The sequence below is a fragment of the Molossus molossus genome, unplaced genomic scaffold (assembly GCF_014108415.1).
Source record: "Molossus molossus isolate mMolMol1 unplaced genomic scaffold, mMolMol1.p scaffold_m16_p_12, whole genome shotgun sequence".
Lineage (NCBI taxonomy): Eukaryota > Metazoa > Chordata > Mammalia > Chiroptera > Molossidae > Molossus > Molossus molossus.
The window spans coordinates 2,273,582-2,291,616 of record NW_023425347.1 but is presented as its reverse complement, the minus strand read 5'-3'; the positions used below and the strand labels follow the sequence as shown (position 1 = coordinate 2,291,616).

General features: G+C 48.2%; 1 protein-coding gene across 1 annotated transcript in view; it reads right to left on the bottom strand.

Annotated features, from left to right (window-relative positions):
* Nucleotides 1-15,278, bottom strand: part of RPIA (ribose 5-phosphate isomerase A) — a 41,876-nt gene extending 26,598 nt beyond the window's left edge. Inside the window, exons 1-3 of the mRNA XM_036257172.1 lie at nt 14,970-15,278; nt 3,047-3,107; nt 1,620-1,675 (exon numbers count right to left, since the gene is read on the bottom strand). Of these exons, the coding sequence (XP_036113065.1) occupies nt 1,620-1,675; nt 3,047-3,107; nt 14,970-15,251 (399 nt within the window). The 5' untranslated portion in view covers nt 15,252-15,278. The remainder of the gene's footprint in view (nt 1-1,619; nt 1,676-3,046; nt 3,108-14,969) is intronic.
* Nucleotides 15,279-18,035: the final 2,757 nt, after the last annotated feature.

The window sequence follows — 18,035 nt, the reverse complement described above, 5'->3', positions numbered from 1 at the left end:
ATCACCAGGGCGGGGCAACCAGTGTGAGCCAGGTTGCTGGAGTCCCAGATATGGCAACTGTCTGCCACCCCAGGGGAAGGCTCACCAAAGGAACAAAGGCCTCTGACAGCACGTCTGTCCAGAAAGCTGCCTCTCCACCCCTCGCTCCAGTGCCAAACAAGTAAGTTCTTCCCCATATGTCTCTGGTGCCTTTCAAGCTGCCTCCCCCATGCTAGAGCCTGGAGGGTGTGAGTCTGAGTAAGTCCGTGCGCGGGCCCTTTAAGAGGAGCTGCCTGGGGCTCCAGAAGCCTCAGCCTCCCTTAGCCTCAGTTCCCGCTGGTTTTTCCAGCGAGAAGTGATGGAGACTCTCTTCCTGGCGCTGGAACCCTAAGCTGGGTGCCTGGTGTGGGCCGGGTACCCCTCAGATCTCAGGGAGGACCTTCCCAACCAAGATGTCCCTCCTGATTTTTATCCGCCACACGTGGGTGTGGGACCAACCTGTCGTGCCTCTACCCCTCCTACCAGTCTCGATGTGGCTGCTTCTTTAATTTTGTAGTTGTAGGACTTCCATTCAACTCAATGTCAGGAAGTTTTGAATGATGGTTGTTCTGTAGTTTAGTTGTAACTTTGATATGGTTGTGGGAGGATGTGATACCACATTTACCCACCTGCCATCCTTACTGGAAAAGTCTCAACACCTGATTTTAAAAGCATCTACTCAGAACAGGAGAATCTCTGAGGCAAAGTAGTGATGTGAAACCACTCATTTTCTAGCCTGCGGCAGGAATTGTGGTACTGTCTTCAGGCCCCTGGGTTCCTGCCCACCTTGTTGAGGGTCCCCAGAGACTTCACTCCAGCATGCCCTGTCCTGACATTTTCCTGTCCACCGGGAATCCCTGTTCAGTTCCCTGATAGGCTGGACCCCTGCCTGGCTTAGAGGACACTTACCAGGCCCCTTACCTGTGCTCTCCCTTCACCAGAGCCACCTGAGCCTCCAGGGTTGGGCGAGTCTCCTTACTAACACCTAGCTGTGTAAGACTAAGTCCACAAAGTAACAGGAGCACCAACCACCTGCAATTCCAACCTTTACCTCAGTTCAGTCACTGTGATGAACCCAATGAGGGGTGATGCACAGACCCTCCCCACAAGAGCCAGATGCGGGACAGGGACGGCTCTACTTGGGCACCTCTCCTCCTTGCCTCCCCGAAGTCTACTCTCCCCTGACCTTTCCCTATGTTTAGCTGGCTCCACTACGTTCCTCCTCCAGCACCTATTTCCAGGTGAAAGAGCATTACACATGAACTGCAAATATTGCACTTTCTTTACTAACACATCAATTAATGCCCTTTGCCTAAGGTTTTTTAATCTATAAATGGAAATAATGTTCTTTAAAGATAGAGACCATGAGGTCTTCTCTACAGCCTTCATCATGCCTAACGCAAGACACACTAAAATTTTCAGAGTGAGTGAATGATTGCATCTAAAGCCCCACTTCTGAGGAGCAATCCTCAGTCAATAAATTCTTCTCCTGCTCCTGGTCCTCATCCCTGGTGCACACCCCAAAGCCACACCTCGATGTGCTCAGGGACCCAGAAGACTCAGCAGCCACTGTTCAGATGTGAATGGAAAGCAGCACCTACCTGGAAGGAAGTGGGAACACAGACGAGGTTCAGATTCTCCTGCTTCACTCTTTCAGCTGTGGAGACAGAAGTTGTGTTGGTGGATTTTCACTTTCTCACTTTACTTTTCTTGTCATATTTTCTGGACACATTTGCTCAAATCCAATGGAAAAGGAAAGGTCAACCCTCTACTGCATACTGCCTTTCATCCTGTGTCCCCACTCTTGCTGACCAAGTTGGTGAACATAGGTCACATGTCACAAGACAGGGACACTGGGAAGGCTAAGTAGGTGCTAATTACAGACAAAGCAAGGCCAGTGTTTGCTATTATTATGTGCCTGGCAACGTTCAAGAAACTTTGTACATATGCACTCTTTATCATAAAGGTCAGTTAGAACCCAGAGATAAGCTACCATTATTATCTCCATTTCACAGGTGAGGAAACTGAGGCACAGAAGTAAAGTAACTGGTAGTTAGGCAGCTCACAATTGGCAGAACTGCAATATGCTCTCAGATAGTCTTCACTACCTCTCTGCTACTTTACAGAGAAAAGGTAGAACTCAAATGTTATATTTAGTACAAAATATAGAATCATTTGTAGACCCCAGAGGGTTATTAGAGTGGGTTTGCTTATTCATTTGGAGTTTATACCTTTCAGAAAAACTTGATTTTAAAGTCTTAAGAAAAACACTGTCTTGTTCAGACTTAAGTCTTTTTAATCACTGGGTAGCACCTTCTGAAGTTTAGATGTCACTATTATGAAACCTACAGTTAATTCCTGAGCTTAAAATCCTCCACACACACAGTGCTAAGGCAGAAGAGTGTACAACACGAGAGCCCTCATTCAACCAATGAGAAGGCTTCCAGGAGCCATCACTCCAGTGGCACCATGGCCACTCCTTAAAGACAAAGCGTTGCTGGACTTTGTCTCCTGAGCAATGTCCCCTGGAACTAGAAGAGGTCAGCATTCTAGCAAGCCTCTCCTCTGGGCTTTGTTCTTACAAACAGCAGGGCAGTAAAACCTGTTGAACAGCCACAGGGGCTGAGAATTCCTCAGCATTTGCTAAGCAGAGAAACACCCTAATCAGACTAAGTCAGCACCTGCAGGACCCAGGCACCAACTGCAGGCCCCTCAAGTTCACTCCAGGGTCAAGCCTGCACTGATCACACACACTGAGGAGGATGAAACCTCACTCTAAGTTGGCTCCTCCCTCCCTGCTGAGCAGAGCACACAAAGCTGGGGTAACTCTGAAAGGTGGCTGAAGAAACCCAAGAACACCTCTGTCACAGAGCAGCAGGGACACTCAGCTGACCTCAGGCAAGCGGCCCCTCTTCCCAGCTCCACACTGCTGGAGACGACCCGGCCCAGGCAAAACCTCTGCCCCCTGCCCCGCCCCCACACACCCACTGCACACACGACTCAGCCAAGAGACAGCTCAGGAACATACCTATTCGCTGCACGGCATGGACAATTGTAGAACCACTTCCAATTCCCAGCACTTGATTATTCTGTCAAAAAAAGAGAGGAAAAATAACCAAAACATATTAATACCATCTTTCATTCCCTCTTCAGCCTGCTTCCTAGAGCTATAAAATTATTATGAACATTAGTCACCAACCAGGTACTGTGCCCATTTTACAGAAACACAACCACTGAACTTCAAAGCTGGCCTTTAATGCAGTGCCCAGTGGCAGTTTATCAGCAGAGCCCTCCTCCTTTCGTTGCTGACACTGACGTCACCAGCTCTACCTGTTGAAAGATATGCTGAGCAAGTTTAAGAACATTAAGAGTTGCCTGGCCAGTGTGGCTCAATGGTTGAGCGTTGACCCATGCATGCACCAAGAGGTCACCAGTTCGATTCCCAGTCGGGGCACATGCCCAGGTTGGGGGCCAAATCCCCAGTGGGGGGCATGCAGAAGGTGACCAATCAAGGTTCTCTCTCTCCTTCTCCCTTCCTCTCTCTCTAAAATCAATAAAGAAAAAAAAAATATTAAGAGTTTATTTGAGCAAAAACTTATTCGAGTTGGGCAGCATCCAATCATCCAATCTAGCAGACAGAAAAGAACTCCAAGCAACTGTACAAACTGAAAAACTTCACATACTTTCCTTTAAGGGATGGTAGGGGCCTATCAGGCTGATTGACTGGTTTAAAACTGTAATTAAGTCTTCATTTGGTGATGTGGGCTTAGCATATGCGACTCCATTTTGGACCTGTTGTCTAACAGTTAACAGTCCTACACCCTATCAGACAAAGGCGTGGCTCACTTACAGTGTATAGTAAAATCCTTGTAGATGAGCCCTGAAGGATCCCTGACCAACCCCGGGGCAGGGCGATCAGAAAGGAAAGGCACTAGGGAAAAAGCACCCACAGAGCAAGAAGCAGATCTGGCTTCAGTGCCTTTTTTTTATTTTTTTTATGCTCACCTGAGGACATTTTTCGATATTTTGTTCAGATAGAGTGGGAGGGAGAGAGAGAGAGAGAAACATCGACATGAAAGGGACACATCGAGTGGCTGCCACCCGCACAGCCCAACCAGGGCCGGGGACAAACTGCAACCAAGGTACGTGCCCTTAGCGGGAACCGAACCCGGGTCTCTCCAGACCGCAGGCCAACGCTCTAACCGCTGAGCCAAACCGGCCAGGGCATGCCTTTTTTTTTTTTAATTTTTATTATTGATTGGTTTTAGAGTGAGAGAAACACTGATTTGCTGTTCTACTGATCCATGCATTCACCAGTTGATTCCTGTATGTGCCCTGACTGGGGATCGAACCTGCAACCTTGGTGCATTGAGATGATGTTCCAACCAATCGAGTTACCCGGCCAGAGCCTCAGTAGCTTTTCACAAGAGCCTAGCATCTAGAAGGCAGGCAATTGACCACAGATACCTTCACCTTGGTGACATCACAGGAAAACTGAGGAACATACTCAGCCCACCATCCAGAACTCCCCCAGAGTTACCAGAAGAGGGGAGAGTCTACAGTAACAGCAAAATAGCAAATTATATCAGCATCTATCCAGTTGATGCTAAGGGGTCCACATTCTGCATAAACCTGCCTCAAAGAATCTGGAAAGAGGGCAAAGGCTTCGTTAGGAACATGAGGAAGTTCTTCTGCAACGGGAAGGATTTGTAAAGATGTAGAACATTTCCTGGGTGCAACGGACAAGAAACAGGCATCACACTACTGAGCCTGCCTTCTTCACAAAGGGCGAAGATACCCATGAGCAGACCTGAGGCCAAGCCGGGGCCCAGCTGAGGTCAGTCACACCACAAACAGCACACCGAGGTCAGGGTAGGAACACTCGGGCACTAATGTGGAGCCCGGTTCCTAAGCTACTTCCCGGGAGCACTCTCCTGCCAGTCTAAGGCAAAGCAGCTGAAAACCAAAGCAGCAGCTACCATTTCTCAAGTGTCTTCTGAGAAGATTTACAAACATTATTATAAGTCATATCTCACAACAAAACCTGTTATGATCTCAAGACCTATTTTCCCCACTTTAGAGATGAATTCAACACTATGAAAAACGTAAAATTTAAAAATGAGCAAAAGAGATTCAATGTCATGCTGGAGCCTGTAGGTGCTGTACTTTCTACAGGGGTGTGTGCCTTTGCCTGAGGCAGCACCGGGACCTGGGTCCAGGATCCTAAGGGCACCAGATGGTCAAAAGGAACGCCAGACCCCAAAATGTCTCCACCCCTCCACTCCCTACTCAAAAACACAGAAGTAGCTGATTGGATCTTCCTTCTCTCTGCCTTCTTAACTTGACCCACAAGCCAGGGACTCCTGACTGACCTTCCCAGTGTGGCAGTAATGAGCAGTGGACCATCTTGCCCTGACAGCTCTGGAACCAATGTACTTACCTGGCAACAAGACTGGGAAAGAAATCACCCACGACCAGGACTGAAAATTCTGCAAATCTGCCTTTTTCAAAAAGACTCCCTTTGCAGGCAAGCCGTTTGCCCCCAGCCTCTGAGAGCAGTGGGGCCCAGCCTGTCCCCAGCCAGTCCCCAGCCAGGTAACAGAACACGCTTCCTCCGTGCTGCTCCCCTTGTGCTCGGGCATGAGCTTACTAAAATACGTCTCGACGTTTCTCTGGGGTTTCCTCTCGATTCTATCTTGGGGAACCCAAGAACCCTAATGCTGGAAACACTTTGGTATATTTTACACCTCTGTAGATATAAACTTTAACTTGTAGAACACCGTCAACAATACAAATAATTCATGCCCACAGAAATGCAAATTAACTGTGTTTTGTGAGATCCATTTGATTACTACCCTAGAGACAGATCTGTGGGAGGCAGAGCAAGGAGGACGGGCCAGGCACAGAAGGTCACCAGGACAGAACTCCTTGGGTGCCCAGCCATGGACAATTGTAAGGTGGGACCTTGCCCCCAGGTGACCTTTCCTCCCCAGCATAACCCTAGAAATGAGGTTTGGAACCCCTGATCTTTCCTCCCTAGAGATAACATCTAGGCCTCTCCTGTGTTTCAGCTCCAGACCCAGAAAAGCACCAAAACCAGACAAGTGACCCCACAGCTGACCTCAGGACCAGCTGCATTGACTAATGACCTCCTGCCCTGGCACCAATCAATCCATCAATGGAGACCTAGACCCTGGAAAGGTGCTGAATATTCTATTGAGATGCTCCCCTAAAATCTCCACCTTTAAAACCCTTAGGTAGGACGAAGGACCCAGACTGCTCTCCCTCCTGCATCTTTCCCCTCCATCTCCCCTACCCCTTCCCCCCAAAGTGCGTTACCATTACCCTCCTCACTCCCAAGCTTCACAATCCTTTTTTTTTGCCTCTGTAACTTGTTTCCTGAGCCCATTTCTTCCACCTCTATGAATTTCTAAGTAAATGTTCCCTTATGATTTGAGTCTTATCTCTGAATTCTTTCCTACCAGACCTCAAGTGCCAAGGTTGCTGAACCAAGGTCTGGTCTGACCCCACCAGTCTAACACCTGGGACCATTCTTGTCGCCACCAACAGATCTTATACATTTTAACATTTTTGTTTTGTTTTTTTTATCCTCACCCGAGGACATTTTTGCATTTTTTGTTCAGACAGAGCGGGAGGGAGAGAGAGGAAGAGAGAGAGAGAGAAACATTGATGTGAAAGGAACACATCGAGTGGTTGCCACCCACACGACCAACCAGGGCCGGGGACAAACTGCAACCGAGGTACATGCCCTTAGCGGGAACCGAACCCGGGTCTCTCTGTACCGCAGGCCGACGCTCCAACCGCTGAGCCAAACCGGCCAGGGCCATTTAAACATTTTTGACTGCACATTAATTTATGGTTCTTTTCCAGTCAAGATGGTGGTGTAGGTAAACACTGTACTCAGAACCTCCCCACCACATCAAATCCACAACTCAATCATAGAACAACCATCATTCAGAATGCCTAAAATTTATACAAAAGTCTTATAACTAAGGATATAAAGAAGCCACATTAAACTGGTAGTGAACTGGGCTATTTTAAAAAATCAAACTCCATTCTGATCAGTTATTCCCGCAAGTCAACACCCGAGCAGTTTTCTAAAAAACCTGGGACTGACACCCAGAGGAACCATAAAAATAAGGGGTTAATGGTGGCCTTGGGAAACTTGGAGGGACCATAAAAAAGAAAGAAATTAATGATGGCCCTGACCCCTGCAACCGACCCCCCTTCTCCTCTGGAGAAGTCTGTATCAGCCCTGATGCCAATTAAGTGGAGCCAGGAGAAATGTAAGTTTTTTCTTTGAATGTAGCTCTTTCTGTTTTTTTAATGTAGTTTTTTCTGTATTTTGTTCCTCTATAAGCAAAGAACAAGAAAAGGTCAGTGCTGGGATTTGGGAGATCCCCCAGCCCGCCGGTGTAATAAAGTGCTCCGTTACGATTCGGCTGTGTGTCTCTGGTTATCTCGCTGACACCTTACAACAGTAGGAAGGGCAGAGACAGGGAAGAACTGGTCCCACACCCACATGTGGAGGTTAAAAACAGGGAGGAATGTCTCATCTTTGGATTTCCCCCCTCAGGAGCGAGGCCCACCAGCCCAGGGTTCCAGTGCTGAGAAGAGAAGTTCCCGTAACTTCTGACTGTAAAAACCAGCGGGGATTGTGGCTTAGTGACATGGAGGCTGCTGAAGTCTAAGGAACACCTCTTAAAGGGCCTGGGCACTGACATATTTGTACTCACTCTGAGCTCCAGCACTGGGGTAGCAGCTAGAAAGGAGCCTGGGACATACTGGGAGGAAATGAATTGCCTGGTTTCAAGGCCAGGGCTGGAGGGACAGCTTTCTCCCAGATAGAAGTGTAGGCACAGACCACTGTTTCTTTGCTGAGCCCTCCGCCAGACCTGGAGGGCAGGTGCCATATCTCAGTCTCCATCAACCTGCTAATACTATCTGCCCTTTCCTGGTGATTCCCTGAGACCCTGCCCAACCCACTTGTGGGCCCAACGCAAGCCATTTCCTGTGGCTTTCCCATACACACAGCTTCTCTTGGCTCATGCTTCAGACTTTCCTAAAATCTCTCAAACAAGCAGCAGCTGGCCTCAGCGTGCCCCGTACCTCTTGCGAAGTGACCCCAGGCCTGGCACTAGTGGCAGCCTGCCTTAGTTCACAGCTTGTTCTCTACTGGGCACCTCCAAGCACAACACAAGTAGCAGCAACCTGCAGATTGCTCTGTAGCTTGTACTGGGTGGCCCCAGGCAGGGCACAGGCAGTGGTTGACTTAATACCTCTCAGGAGGCCCCAGAACCAGTTCACCCAGTGGACAATTTCAGACCACACAAGATTACAAACTAACCACCTTCATGAGTGACACACTTAAGGGGAAGACTCGGTGAGCACCAAAGCCCCACAGAGCAAGTCCTGCTCCGAAGGGTCAACTCCTGCACGCAGCTCCTCTGCTGTAGTCCAGGCCAGGCCTCACACCTGATTGACGTGGGGGTCACTCCCTACCACTGACATGCCAACAGCAATCAAGGCTCAACTACAACAGGACAGTTCACACAACCCACACAGGGGGCTCACCCAGAGCACCCAGCTGGGGTAATTAGGGAGGCTGCACCACTGGACCCTACAGCATTCCTACTACATCAGGCCACTCCACCAAATACGGAAGATGTAGCAGCTCTACTTAATACACAGAAACAGACACAGGGAAGCAGCCAAAATGAGGAGACAAAGAAACAGATCCCAAATGATAAACAGAAGAAATATCTAAAAAAAAGAACTAAATGAAATGGAGGCAAGCAAACTACCAGAGACAGAGTTGAAAACAATGGTTATAAGGATACTCAAGAAATTTAGTGAGAACTTCAACAGCATAAAAAAACGATGTGGAAACCAAAAAAGAATCAGTCAGAAATAAAGGCTACATTAATTGAAATGTAGAATAAATTATAGGGATCAACAGTACAGCAGATGAAGCAGAGAATGAAATCAACTATTTGGAATATAAGAAAGCAGAAAACACCCAATCAGAACAGAAAAAAACAAAAACGAGGACAGTGTAAGGAGTTTCTGAGACTACTTCAAGCATACCAACATTCAAGTCATGGGCGTATGGAAGGAGAAAAAGAGAACAAGGAATTTGAAACACTAAAGATGAAAAACTTCCCTAAATGGTGAAGGAAATAGACAGGTTCAGAAAGTGCAGAGTCACAAACAAGATAAACCAAGAGGCCCACGCTAAGACCTATCATAATTAAAATGCCAAAGGTAAAGATAAAGAGAGAATCTTAAGCTCTGGCTGGTTTGGCACAGAGGCCGAGTATCAGCATGTGGGCCAGGGTTGCAGGTTCGATTCCCAGTCAAGGGCATGTACTTTGGTTGCAGATTCGATCCCAATCCCTAATCGGGGTCATTCAGGAGGCAACCAATTGATGTGTCTCACATCAATGTTTCTCTCTTGCTTTCCCTCCCTGCCTCCCACTCTATTTAAAAAGGAGAGGGAGAGAGAGAGAGAGAGAGAGAGAGAGAGAGAGAGAGAGAGAGAATCTTAAAAGCAGCAAGAGAAAACAGTTAATTACCTACAAGGGAGCTCCCATAAGACTGTCAGCTGATTTCTCAACAGAAACTTTTCAGGCCAGAAAGGAGTGGTAAGAAATATTCAAAGTGATGAAAAGCAAGGACCTTACAACCAAGATTACTACATATGATGTGAGATGAGTACTAGATTTATTGGAGTAATCACTCTGCAAATTATAGAAATGTCTAATCATGGGGTTGTACACCTGAAACTAATATAATATTGTACATCAACTGTAATTTAAAATAAAAAAGGAAAAATAAATCATGGCTCTTTGGTATTTCCTGTGAACAGGTTATAACATCTTTTCCAGTCCCTTCATTAATTTACCAAGTAAAATAAAATCTTTGCTATATGTTTATATATGTATAAGAACCATGATTTTACTTTTTTAAAAAATCATTTCTGAACAATATCAATAACCCCCATACACATCTCACTTTGAATGAGAGACTTCCAGGAGTTCAATTTGCTGAAACATCATTTCACTTCAAAGGTCTTAGAGTTCCAGAAACTAACAGCGAACTCATCTGAAGGGAAGCCAGTAGTGAAACTTACTTTGTAGAGGAAGAAAGGTGATGCTGGACCCTCAGGACAAAATGGAGGCTGCAGCCAACAGCCCTCCTCCCCACAGGACAAAGGCCAAAGGAATACCCAAGGTCAGCCCAGGCCCCCACACCACACCCCCAAATGAGACTGCACTTCAAGATAGAAAAGACTGGAAACAATGACGAACATGTTGAGGGAGTTACAAAATGATATCAAATGCTAATGTCCCAACTTCCAGCTGGGTGTCTCCTACCCACAGAGGGCTTTACCCATCAACCTCAGTGTTGTAACTTGATGGAAATCACTTACCAGCTCATTATTTCAAGTTCACCAAATACACCGACGGGCCTTTAAACAGAACTCCTGCCAGGTCAGGATTCTACTAGCAGTGATGCCCTCAAGAAGGCAATGCATCCTATAGTTGAAAGGGTAGTAATGTTTTACCGAACTTAAACTCCATTCTGACCAGTTATTCCTGCACGTAAACACCTGAGCAGTTTTCTAAAAACCCTGGGACTGACACTCAGAGGAACCATGAGGATAAGGGGTTAATGGTGCCTTGGAAAACTTGGAGGGACCATGAAAAAGAAAGATTAACGACTGCCCTGATCTCTGTAACAAGCCCATCTCATCCCCCGCAACAGATTCCTCCCTCACCTCTGTAGCAGTTCACATCAGCCCTGGTACCAAAAAGTGGAGCCAAGAGAATGTGGGGTTTTTTTAATTTAGTTTTTTGGGGTTTTTTTGTAGTTTCTGTAGTCTGTGCCTATATAAGCCAGAGAACAACAACAACAAAAAAACTGGTGCTGGGCTCTTTTCGGCTCGGCCCGCCTACACCCAGGCACACGCAATAAAGTTATTTTGCTCTACACTGGCCTTGCGTTGTGGATGTGATCTCCCGATGGATCAGACCCTGTAATGGTCATTTAGCTACCTGGGCAAACCTCAACAGCAAGGTCTTCAAGACAAGTAAACAGTACATCATGATGCAAAATCATGCAAAGCAGCTAAATATCAGAACATGTAAAAATCTTGAACTAATAAGAAAATACATACTTTGACTTATGAATGCCTAGGCAGACTCACACTCACCTGAAGCTGAGAGCTCTAGCCATACACAAGGTCAACTGCCACACTGCTCACTGCAATGCTCAGCCATACACTCCCATCACCCAGCAGGCAGGTGGCACACTGATGAACTAGGGTGAGTCAGACAAGCTGTGTGTGAAGCTCCTCCCTCGGCTTTTGGAGGAGGCTAGGAATTGCTGGGGGCAACCAGGCCCAAGGCTCTTCTACCACGTGATGGGCCTTGAAATTCAATGGCCCAGGAATCAGTGTCCAAGCCAAAGCCCAACAGATGTGGTCAAAGGCTGACCATGAGGTGGCCCAACAGCAGAAGGCCGCCAAGCAGGCTGTGCTGGAGGAGTAGGCATCTTCTAATGGGCAATTCTGAACCACATGTCACATGTGCAGCATCAGAACTTCACTCACCTTGTCCACTGTGGTAACCTTGGAAATACTCCTGCTAACCAACTGGAACCACTTGCCCAGCAATTCCTTCAGGCTTAGCCTATCAAAAGCAACAGCAGTAGCAGTAGCAGCAGCAACGACAACAAAACCAGATTCCAAAAAGAACAAAGGGGGCTATGGAGCTTCAGGAGAACAGGGCCCTGGATGGTAATCCATCCGGGGTGACTATACTCCCGGAAACAGGCAGATCAAAGTTTAGGGTGGCTACCCAAAGGATTGGGCTGAGACTCTCCCAGTTCTCCATCCACTCAGATGAGGACATGGTTACCACAATGGAATACCAATGGACTAGGGAACTGGATCTATACCCCCCAGATTCAATCCACCAATAATCCCATAACCTCCATATTTATGTCCTCACTTCACACAATTCATTGAACATTCACTAGGAAGGAAGGCCCCACTGTATCAACTCTGCATAAAGATAGGGCTAACTACTCTCCAGGAGCTTACACTTTATGGGGCTGGGAGAGACAAACACAGAGATGCCTAGAACCTAAGACACCTGCATAAGATGCCCAAGAGGTATAAAGTGATATGAAATTGAAGATAATTCACCCTCTCCTTATGAGGCTAGGGAAAACAGAAAGGAAGAAATGGCCTGAGAACCAAACCCTGAAGGAAGTACACGACTTTAACAGACAGGCAGAGGACAGGAAAGAGCGTTCTAGGTCAAGGGCAGTGATGTTAAACACACTATGTGCCAGTTGTCTGACCTTCCCAATGTTCTGGTACAGGGGAGAAGGGAGCAGAGAAGGGAGCAAGATGGTGGAACTGAGGACAAGGACCAGTCTCTTGGCTGTGATCCTCCCCACAGGGCTCAGGACCTGGCTTACAACAGATGCTCTGGATGTGTCACGTAGAGGTCATGGTGAAGCCCCATGCGGGCCACTGTCATAAGAGCAGATGAGCACTTCATAAGATGACAATGTGCCCTGGCCAGTTTGACTCAGCGGTTAGAGCGTTGGCCCGTAGTCCAGAGAGACCGGGTTTCAGTTCCTGCTAAGGGCATGTACCTCGGTTGCAGTTTGTTCCCAACCCCGGTTGGCGTCATATGGGTGGCAGCCAGTTGATGTGTCTCTCTCACATCGATGTTTCTCTCTCTCTCTCTCTCTCCCTCTCTCTCTCTTGCTCTATCTGAAGATGAATACAAGAAGTGTCCTCGGGTGAGGATAAAAAATAAAAGACGACAATGCACCACTTGGGAGGTTGACAGAGGGGACAAGACAAGGGCAGCTACGATCATTCGGCCCTGGGGAGCAGGTAAACGGGGCAAGCCGGTAGGTCAAAGGGAAGGATCAGTTCTAAGAACATTCTAATGACGGGACCAACAGGACTTAGCATATAACATAACTTAATAAGCTTATACAAGTGGGTAAAGAAATCCAAGTCACAAAGTCCTAGAGGAAACCATGGCCTCAGATGGAGAAAGCATCTCCCTGGAGAGAGCATGACAAGGAAGTACATGGACATGCTGAACACTTGTGTGGATTTGAATGGTTAATCTACTTGCAAAGTATCCATGACCAGATTCTCCTCCTCATCCCCTCTAGACACATTTCTGGTACCACACCAACTGACACTGCTGGGCACTCAATAAATACCCAGAAAATGCATGAAATGAATAAACCAACAGTAAAGAGCAGAAAATACAATATTCAAGTAGTGTTGTCATCTCACAAAAGAATGTTGATAGGGAAAGTGGATGCCACTGAGACTGGGGTGAGATAACCCAAAAAAACCCAATGGAGATCGCTCTAGGATCAACTGGTAACTTCATGGAATAAAGTATCTGGAATCCACTGTTTGGGGGCTCTAGCCTAATTGGGGGCTTGCAGATTTTTATTTAAGCAAATACATAAATATAAAACAAAGGTCAGAGGAATATGCATGACCAAGTTTTAAGTAAATGGTTTAATAGGAAAACTGTCCTGGCCAGTGTGGCTCAGTTGGTTGGGCGTTCTCCATGCACCAAAAGGTGGCCGGTTTGATACCCAGTCAGGGCACATGCCAGGGTTGTGGGCTAGATCCCTAGTGGTGGGTGTGCAGGAGGCAGCCTATTTACATTCCACTCTCACACTGATGTTTCTCTTTTTCCCTCTCCCTTCCTCTCTCTGAAAATCAATATAAATATTTTATTAAAATAGGAAAACTAAGATTTCTAATTGTACAGATTTCAGTTACCTGTCCTTTAGCTATTCACTTTATCCTGGCATTTGAAATCTCAGCTTCTGGTCCCAATTTTGCAGCTGAGGCACTGAATCCCAACAGAAGAGCCAGAGAACACATGTTACACTAACCCTGGGAATTCCCACTGCCAACCAGACTAGAAATAAGTGACACCAGGACAGGGCGGCAGGGGACTGGTGGAAGGGCACCGCAACAGGAGTCGCTCTGTTTCACCCTGTCCTGGGGGAGCCTTGGCCATTCCTTCTGCAGCACATGCTGAGCTGAGCCCGTTTACCACACGGGCCCCTCCCACTTAACCAGGCTGACTGGGGACCAAACTTCATCTATGTATGCAAAATAACTTTGTAAAATAATGTATTTCCAAGAACTATCATTAGAGGATGATACCATTTTTTTAAAAGAAAAGAAAGACAGAAAGCCAATAAAGTCAAAGAAACTCCACATAAGGACAAAGATATTCCACTTGGCTCCCCAAATACTATCATCAATATAATTAACTTGACTGGCCACAGAAAACCCACTAAGGTTCAAAGATTCCCGCCAACAGCACGACAACCCCTCCTACAAACACGTGGGGCCAGGCCTCGCCACTGTCAGGTGCACCTCTCCAAGAGCACCCCCGGACTCCCAGTGTCCACCAGGCCTGTGGAAGGGCCTTGAAAGCTCCGGTCTTCCCTCCACTCCCTCCCCTTCCCTCCGGGGAGTCCACTCGGGCGGGCGCCCAGCTAACACCTCCCTGGAGTCCAGCTGCGGGCATGTTCAAGGCAGCTGTCCCCGGCTTCCCAGGACAGTGAGGAGACCTCTCTGCAGCCCCAGGACGCCCAGTTCCGGGTGCCCAGCGGGATCCCAGGGCCAAGTCTCCTCCACCCCACGGAAGCCCAGACCCGCCGGGCTGCACTTGCACGCTGATGTCGGGCGCACAGGAGTCTTTAGAAAGCCGCCCCGCAGCCCCACTTCCAAACGGCCCTCAGGGGGCAGGGCAGTGGCCGGGAAACACGCAGCCCGCCCCTTCCGGAACCCAGCCCTCGGGAACCAGGGCGCCCTGGCAGAGCCCAGCACGAGCCCACCGCCGCCCGGAGATGCTCACCCGCACGTGATTCTCCACCGCCGCACGGCCCGCAAGCTTCTTGGCCTCCTCGGCCTTGGACATCGTGGAGGGGGCCGGGAAGACGCTGCTGGCTTCCACACCGTGAGTGCTTGCTTGTCCCGCGCCGAGTATCCCTGGCTGAGCGCACCCAGGCGGCTGCACATGGGAGGCCGGCACGCCCCAAGTGTTCCCGCCTCCTCCAGATGCCGCGCCCCCAGCCCGCCCGGGCAGTGGGGCTAGGACCCGCCCGTAGAGGGTGCTGAAGGGCCCAGGGCGCTGCATCCTGACACCTGGCTAAGGCCTCAGCCGCGGTCCGCCCCGGCTTCTTCCGGAAGTATGGTCGTCACGCATACGACGTCGCCGGCGCAATCCTTCCTGGGAAATGTAGTTCCGTGGCTTCTGCAGTCCGAAGACGTACCCCAGGCTGGACTACCAGCCCCACAATGCTCCGCGACTGAGTACGCAAATATCCAGCGACTGGCTTTGGCGCGTTGGCCCTGTGGCGAGAGTAATCGAGGTTTGAGTGAGTCCTGAAGGTGTTTCTGTTTCCCCGCGCTTCTGAGGTTGGGCTCTTAGACCTGCGCCTGTAGTTTTCCCAGCGGTAAGAATGTGGCAGTGGACTAGGCCTCAGAGCTAGACAGTCTCTCTTCTGGAGACGTCCGTTTGGGAGTGACTTCTCTAGGCTCGCTCCTGAGAGAAAGGCACAGGGGGACCCCGCCCCCCACCCCCAGCTGAAGTCTGTCCTAGACCTCGAAGGCCAAGGACTGACCAGTTTAGAACCCGGGCCCTAGACGGTGTCCTGCACTTTCCGGTATTGGATGGCATGCTACCTCCGCCTGGAACCTGGCCCCGCACCTGCGAGTGTGCCCTGCAGACAGGCTGCAATCCTGGTCGACGAAGACTTGCACTGAGCTTAAAAGCGACTAACAAGGACTTTCACTGAGCTTAAAAGCTTTCTCTTTTCCTCTTTATCTGGAAGATATCTTGCTGTAGGTTATAGGGAGAGGAGAATTTTTTTTTTTTAACCTCACCCGAGGACATTTTTCCATTTTTTTGTTCAGATAGAGTGGGAGGGAGAGAGAAACATCGACGTGAAAGGGACACATCGAGTGGTTGCCACCCGCACGACCAACCAGGGCCAAAGACAAACTGCAACCGAGGTAAATGCCTTTAGCGGGAACCGAACCCGGGTCTCTCTGGACCGCAGGCTGACTCTCTAACCACTGAGCAAAACCGGCCTGGGGGAGAGAATTTTTTTAAGTATGATTTTTTTAGATAGATGAAGAAACAGAGAGACACATCAATGTGAGGGAAACATCCACCAGCTGCCTCCGGCACCCCTCTTACTGGGATGGGCCTGCAACCCGAGCATTGCCCTCGCTGGGAGTCCAACCCCAACCTCTCAGTCCACTGAGCCACACGGGCTACGCAGGGGCAGAGAATTTTGATTGTCCACGTTTTACAGGCGCGGAAGTTACTCCTGACCCAGCCACACCTACTACTTGGAGGTCCTTACAAAGCAGCTTTTGTGAAAGCCCATGTTGGTGGAATTCCCTCATCTTCTGTGCACAAAGCACTGGTATGGGCTGCTGTTGTCACCGTCATCTGGGATTCTCTTTGCTGTGCCCACTGAGGCTGTCAGCCCCTCCCTGGATCTCACCACCTTTGTCTCAGAAGGAAAAGTTACTTGAGGTGATATTTGAATCCTAGCTTTTAGGCAGAATTTGGAAATTAACACAAAGTTCTGGCTAAGATGCAGGACAAAATATTGGGGACCCCCACTACTGTTGGTCTCTGCACCTTTGAAGGCCACCTGAGTCAAACTTGTGACCTTTCTGCATCCCCTTGCGGCAGTCTCTCCCTCATTCAGGCTCCTCAGTACTCACTACCCAGACCTTGGAGCAGTTGTTAGTAGCTAATCTCTGCTTTACCCTTTCAGCCTCAGGGCATTTGCACTGGGGCTTCCCACCACATTAAATGCACAGCCCATCTCTGCACTGCCAGCTGAATCTTATCCTTCACTCAGCTGAAACACCCCATTCTCAGTCTTGCTGATCACTTTGTCTAAACTGGGTTCCCATCCACTCATCCTCTATCACTTTACCCATTGTTTATTTCCATCATAGAACTTTCATGTATTTGTTTACTTAGTCTCTACTTTTTTTTTTTCATTGAGAGAGAAACATCGATGTGAGAGAGACACATCGAGCTGTTGCCACCCACACGACCCTCACCAGGGCTGGGGACAAACTGCAACCGAGGTATGTGCCCTTAGTGGGAACCGAACCTGGGACTCTCTGGTCCATAGGCCAACGCTCCAACTGCTGAGCCAAACCGGCCAGGGCTAGTCTGTACTTCTTTATCATCTATCCCTTCTAGAAAATATTTTTTTAGTTTTTTTATTAATTTATTTTTGTTAAAGGTGTTTCTCCTTTTTCCCCCATTGACACCCTCTTCCCCATCCCCCCTCCCCGCCCAGTCCCCAGCATTGTTGTCTGTGTCCATTGGTTATGCATACACGCACATAAGTTCTGTGGTTTATCTCTTCCTTCCCCTCTCCACCCCCTCTTCTGAGGTTTGTCAGTCTGTACCCTACTTCTATGTCTCTGGGTCTATTTTGTTCGTCAGGTTTTTTTGTTCATTATATTCCACAAATAAGTGAGATCATGTGTTATTTGTCTTTGATGCTTGCTTCGCTTAGGATAATACTCTCCAGGTCTCTCTATGTCGTCTCAAAGGATAAGAGATCTTTCTTATAGCTGTATAGTATTCCACTGTGTATATGTACCACAGCTTTTTTATCCACTCATCTATTGATGGACACTTGGACTGTTTCCAGATCTTAGCTATTGTAAATAGTGCTGCTTATGAACAGAGGGGTACATATATTTTTTCTGATTGGTGTTTCAGGCTTCTTAGGGTACATTCCTAGAAATGGGATCACTGGGTCAAATGGCATAAACAATTCAATTTTTAAAATAAAAAATTAAAGTAAAATCTGAGGTGGGTAAGAGATATACACATTTTTAAACCTTAGTGATCAAACTGTTTTCTCTAGTTTGATGT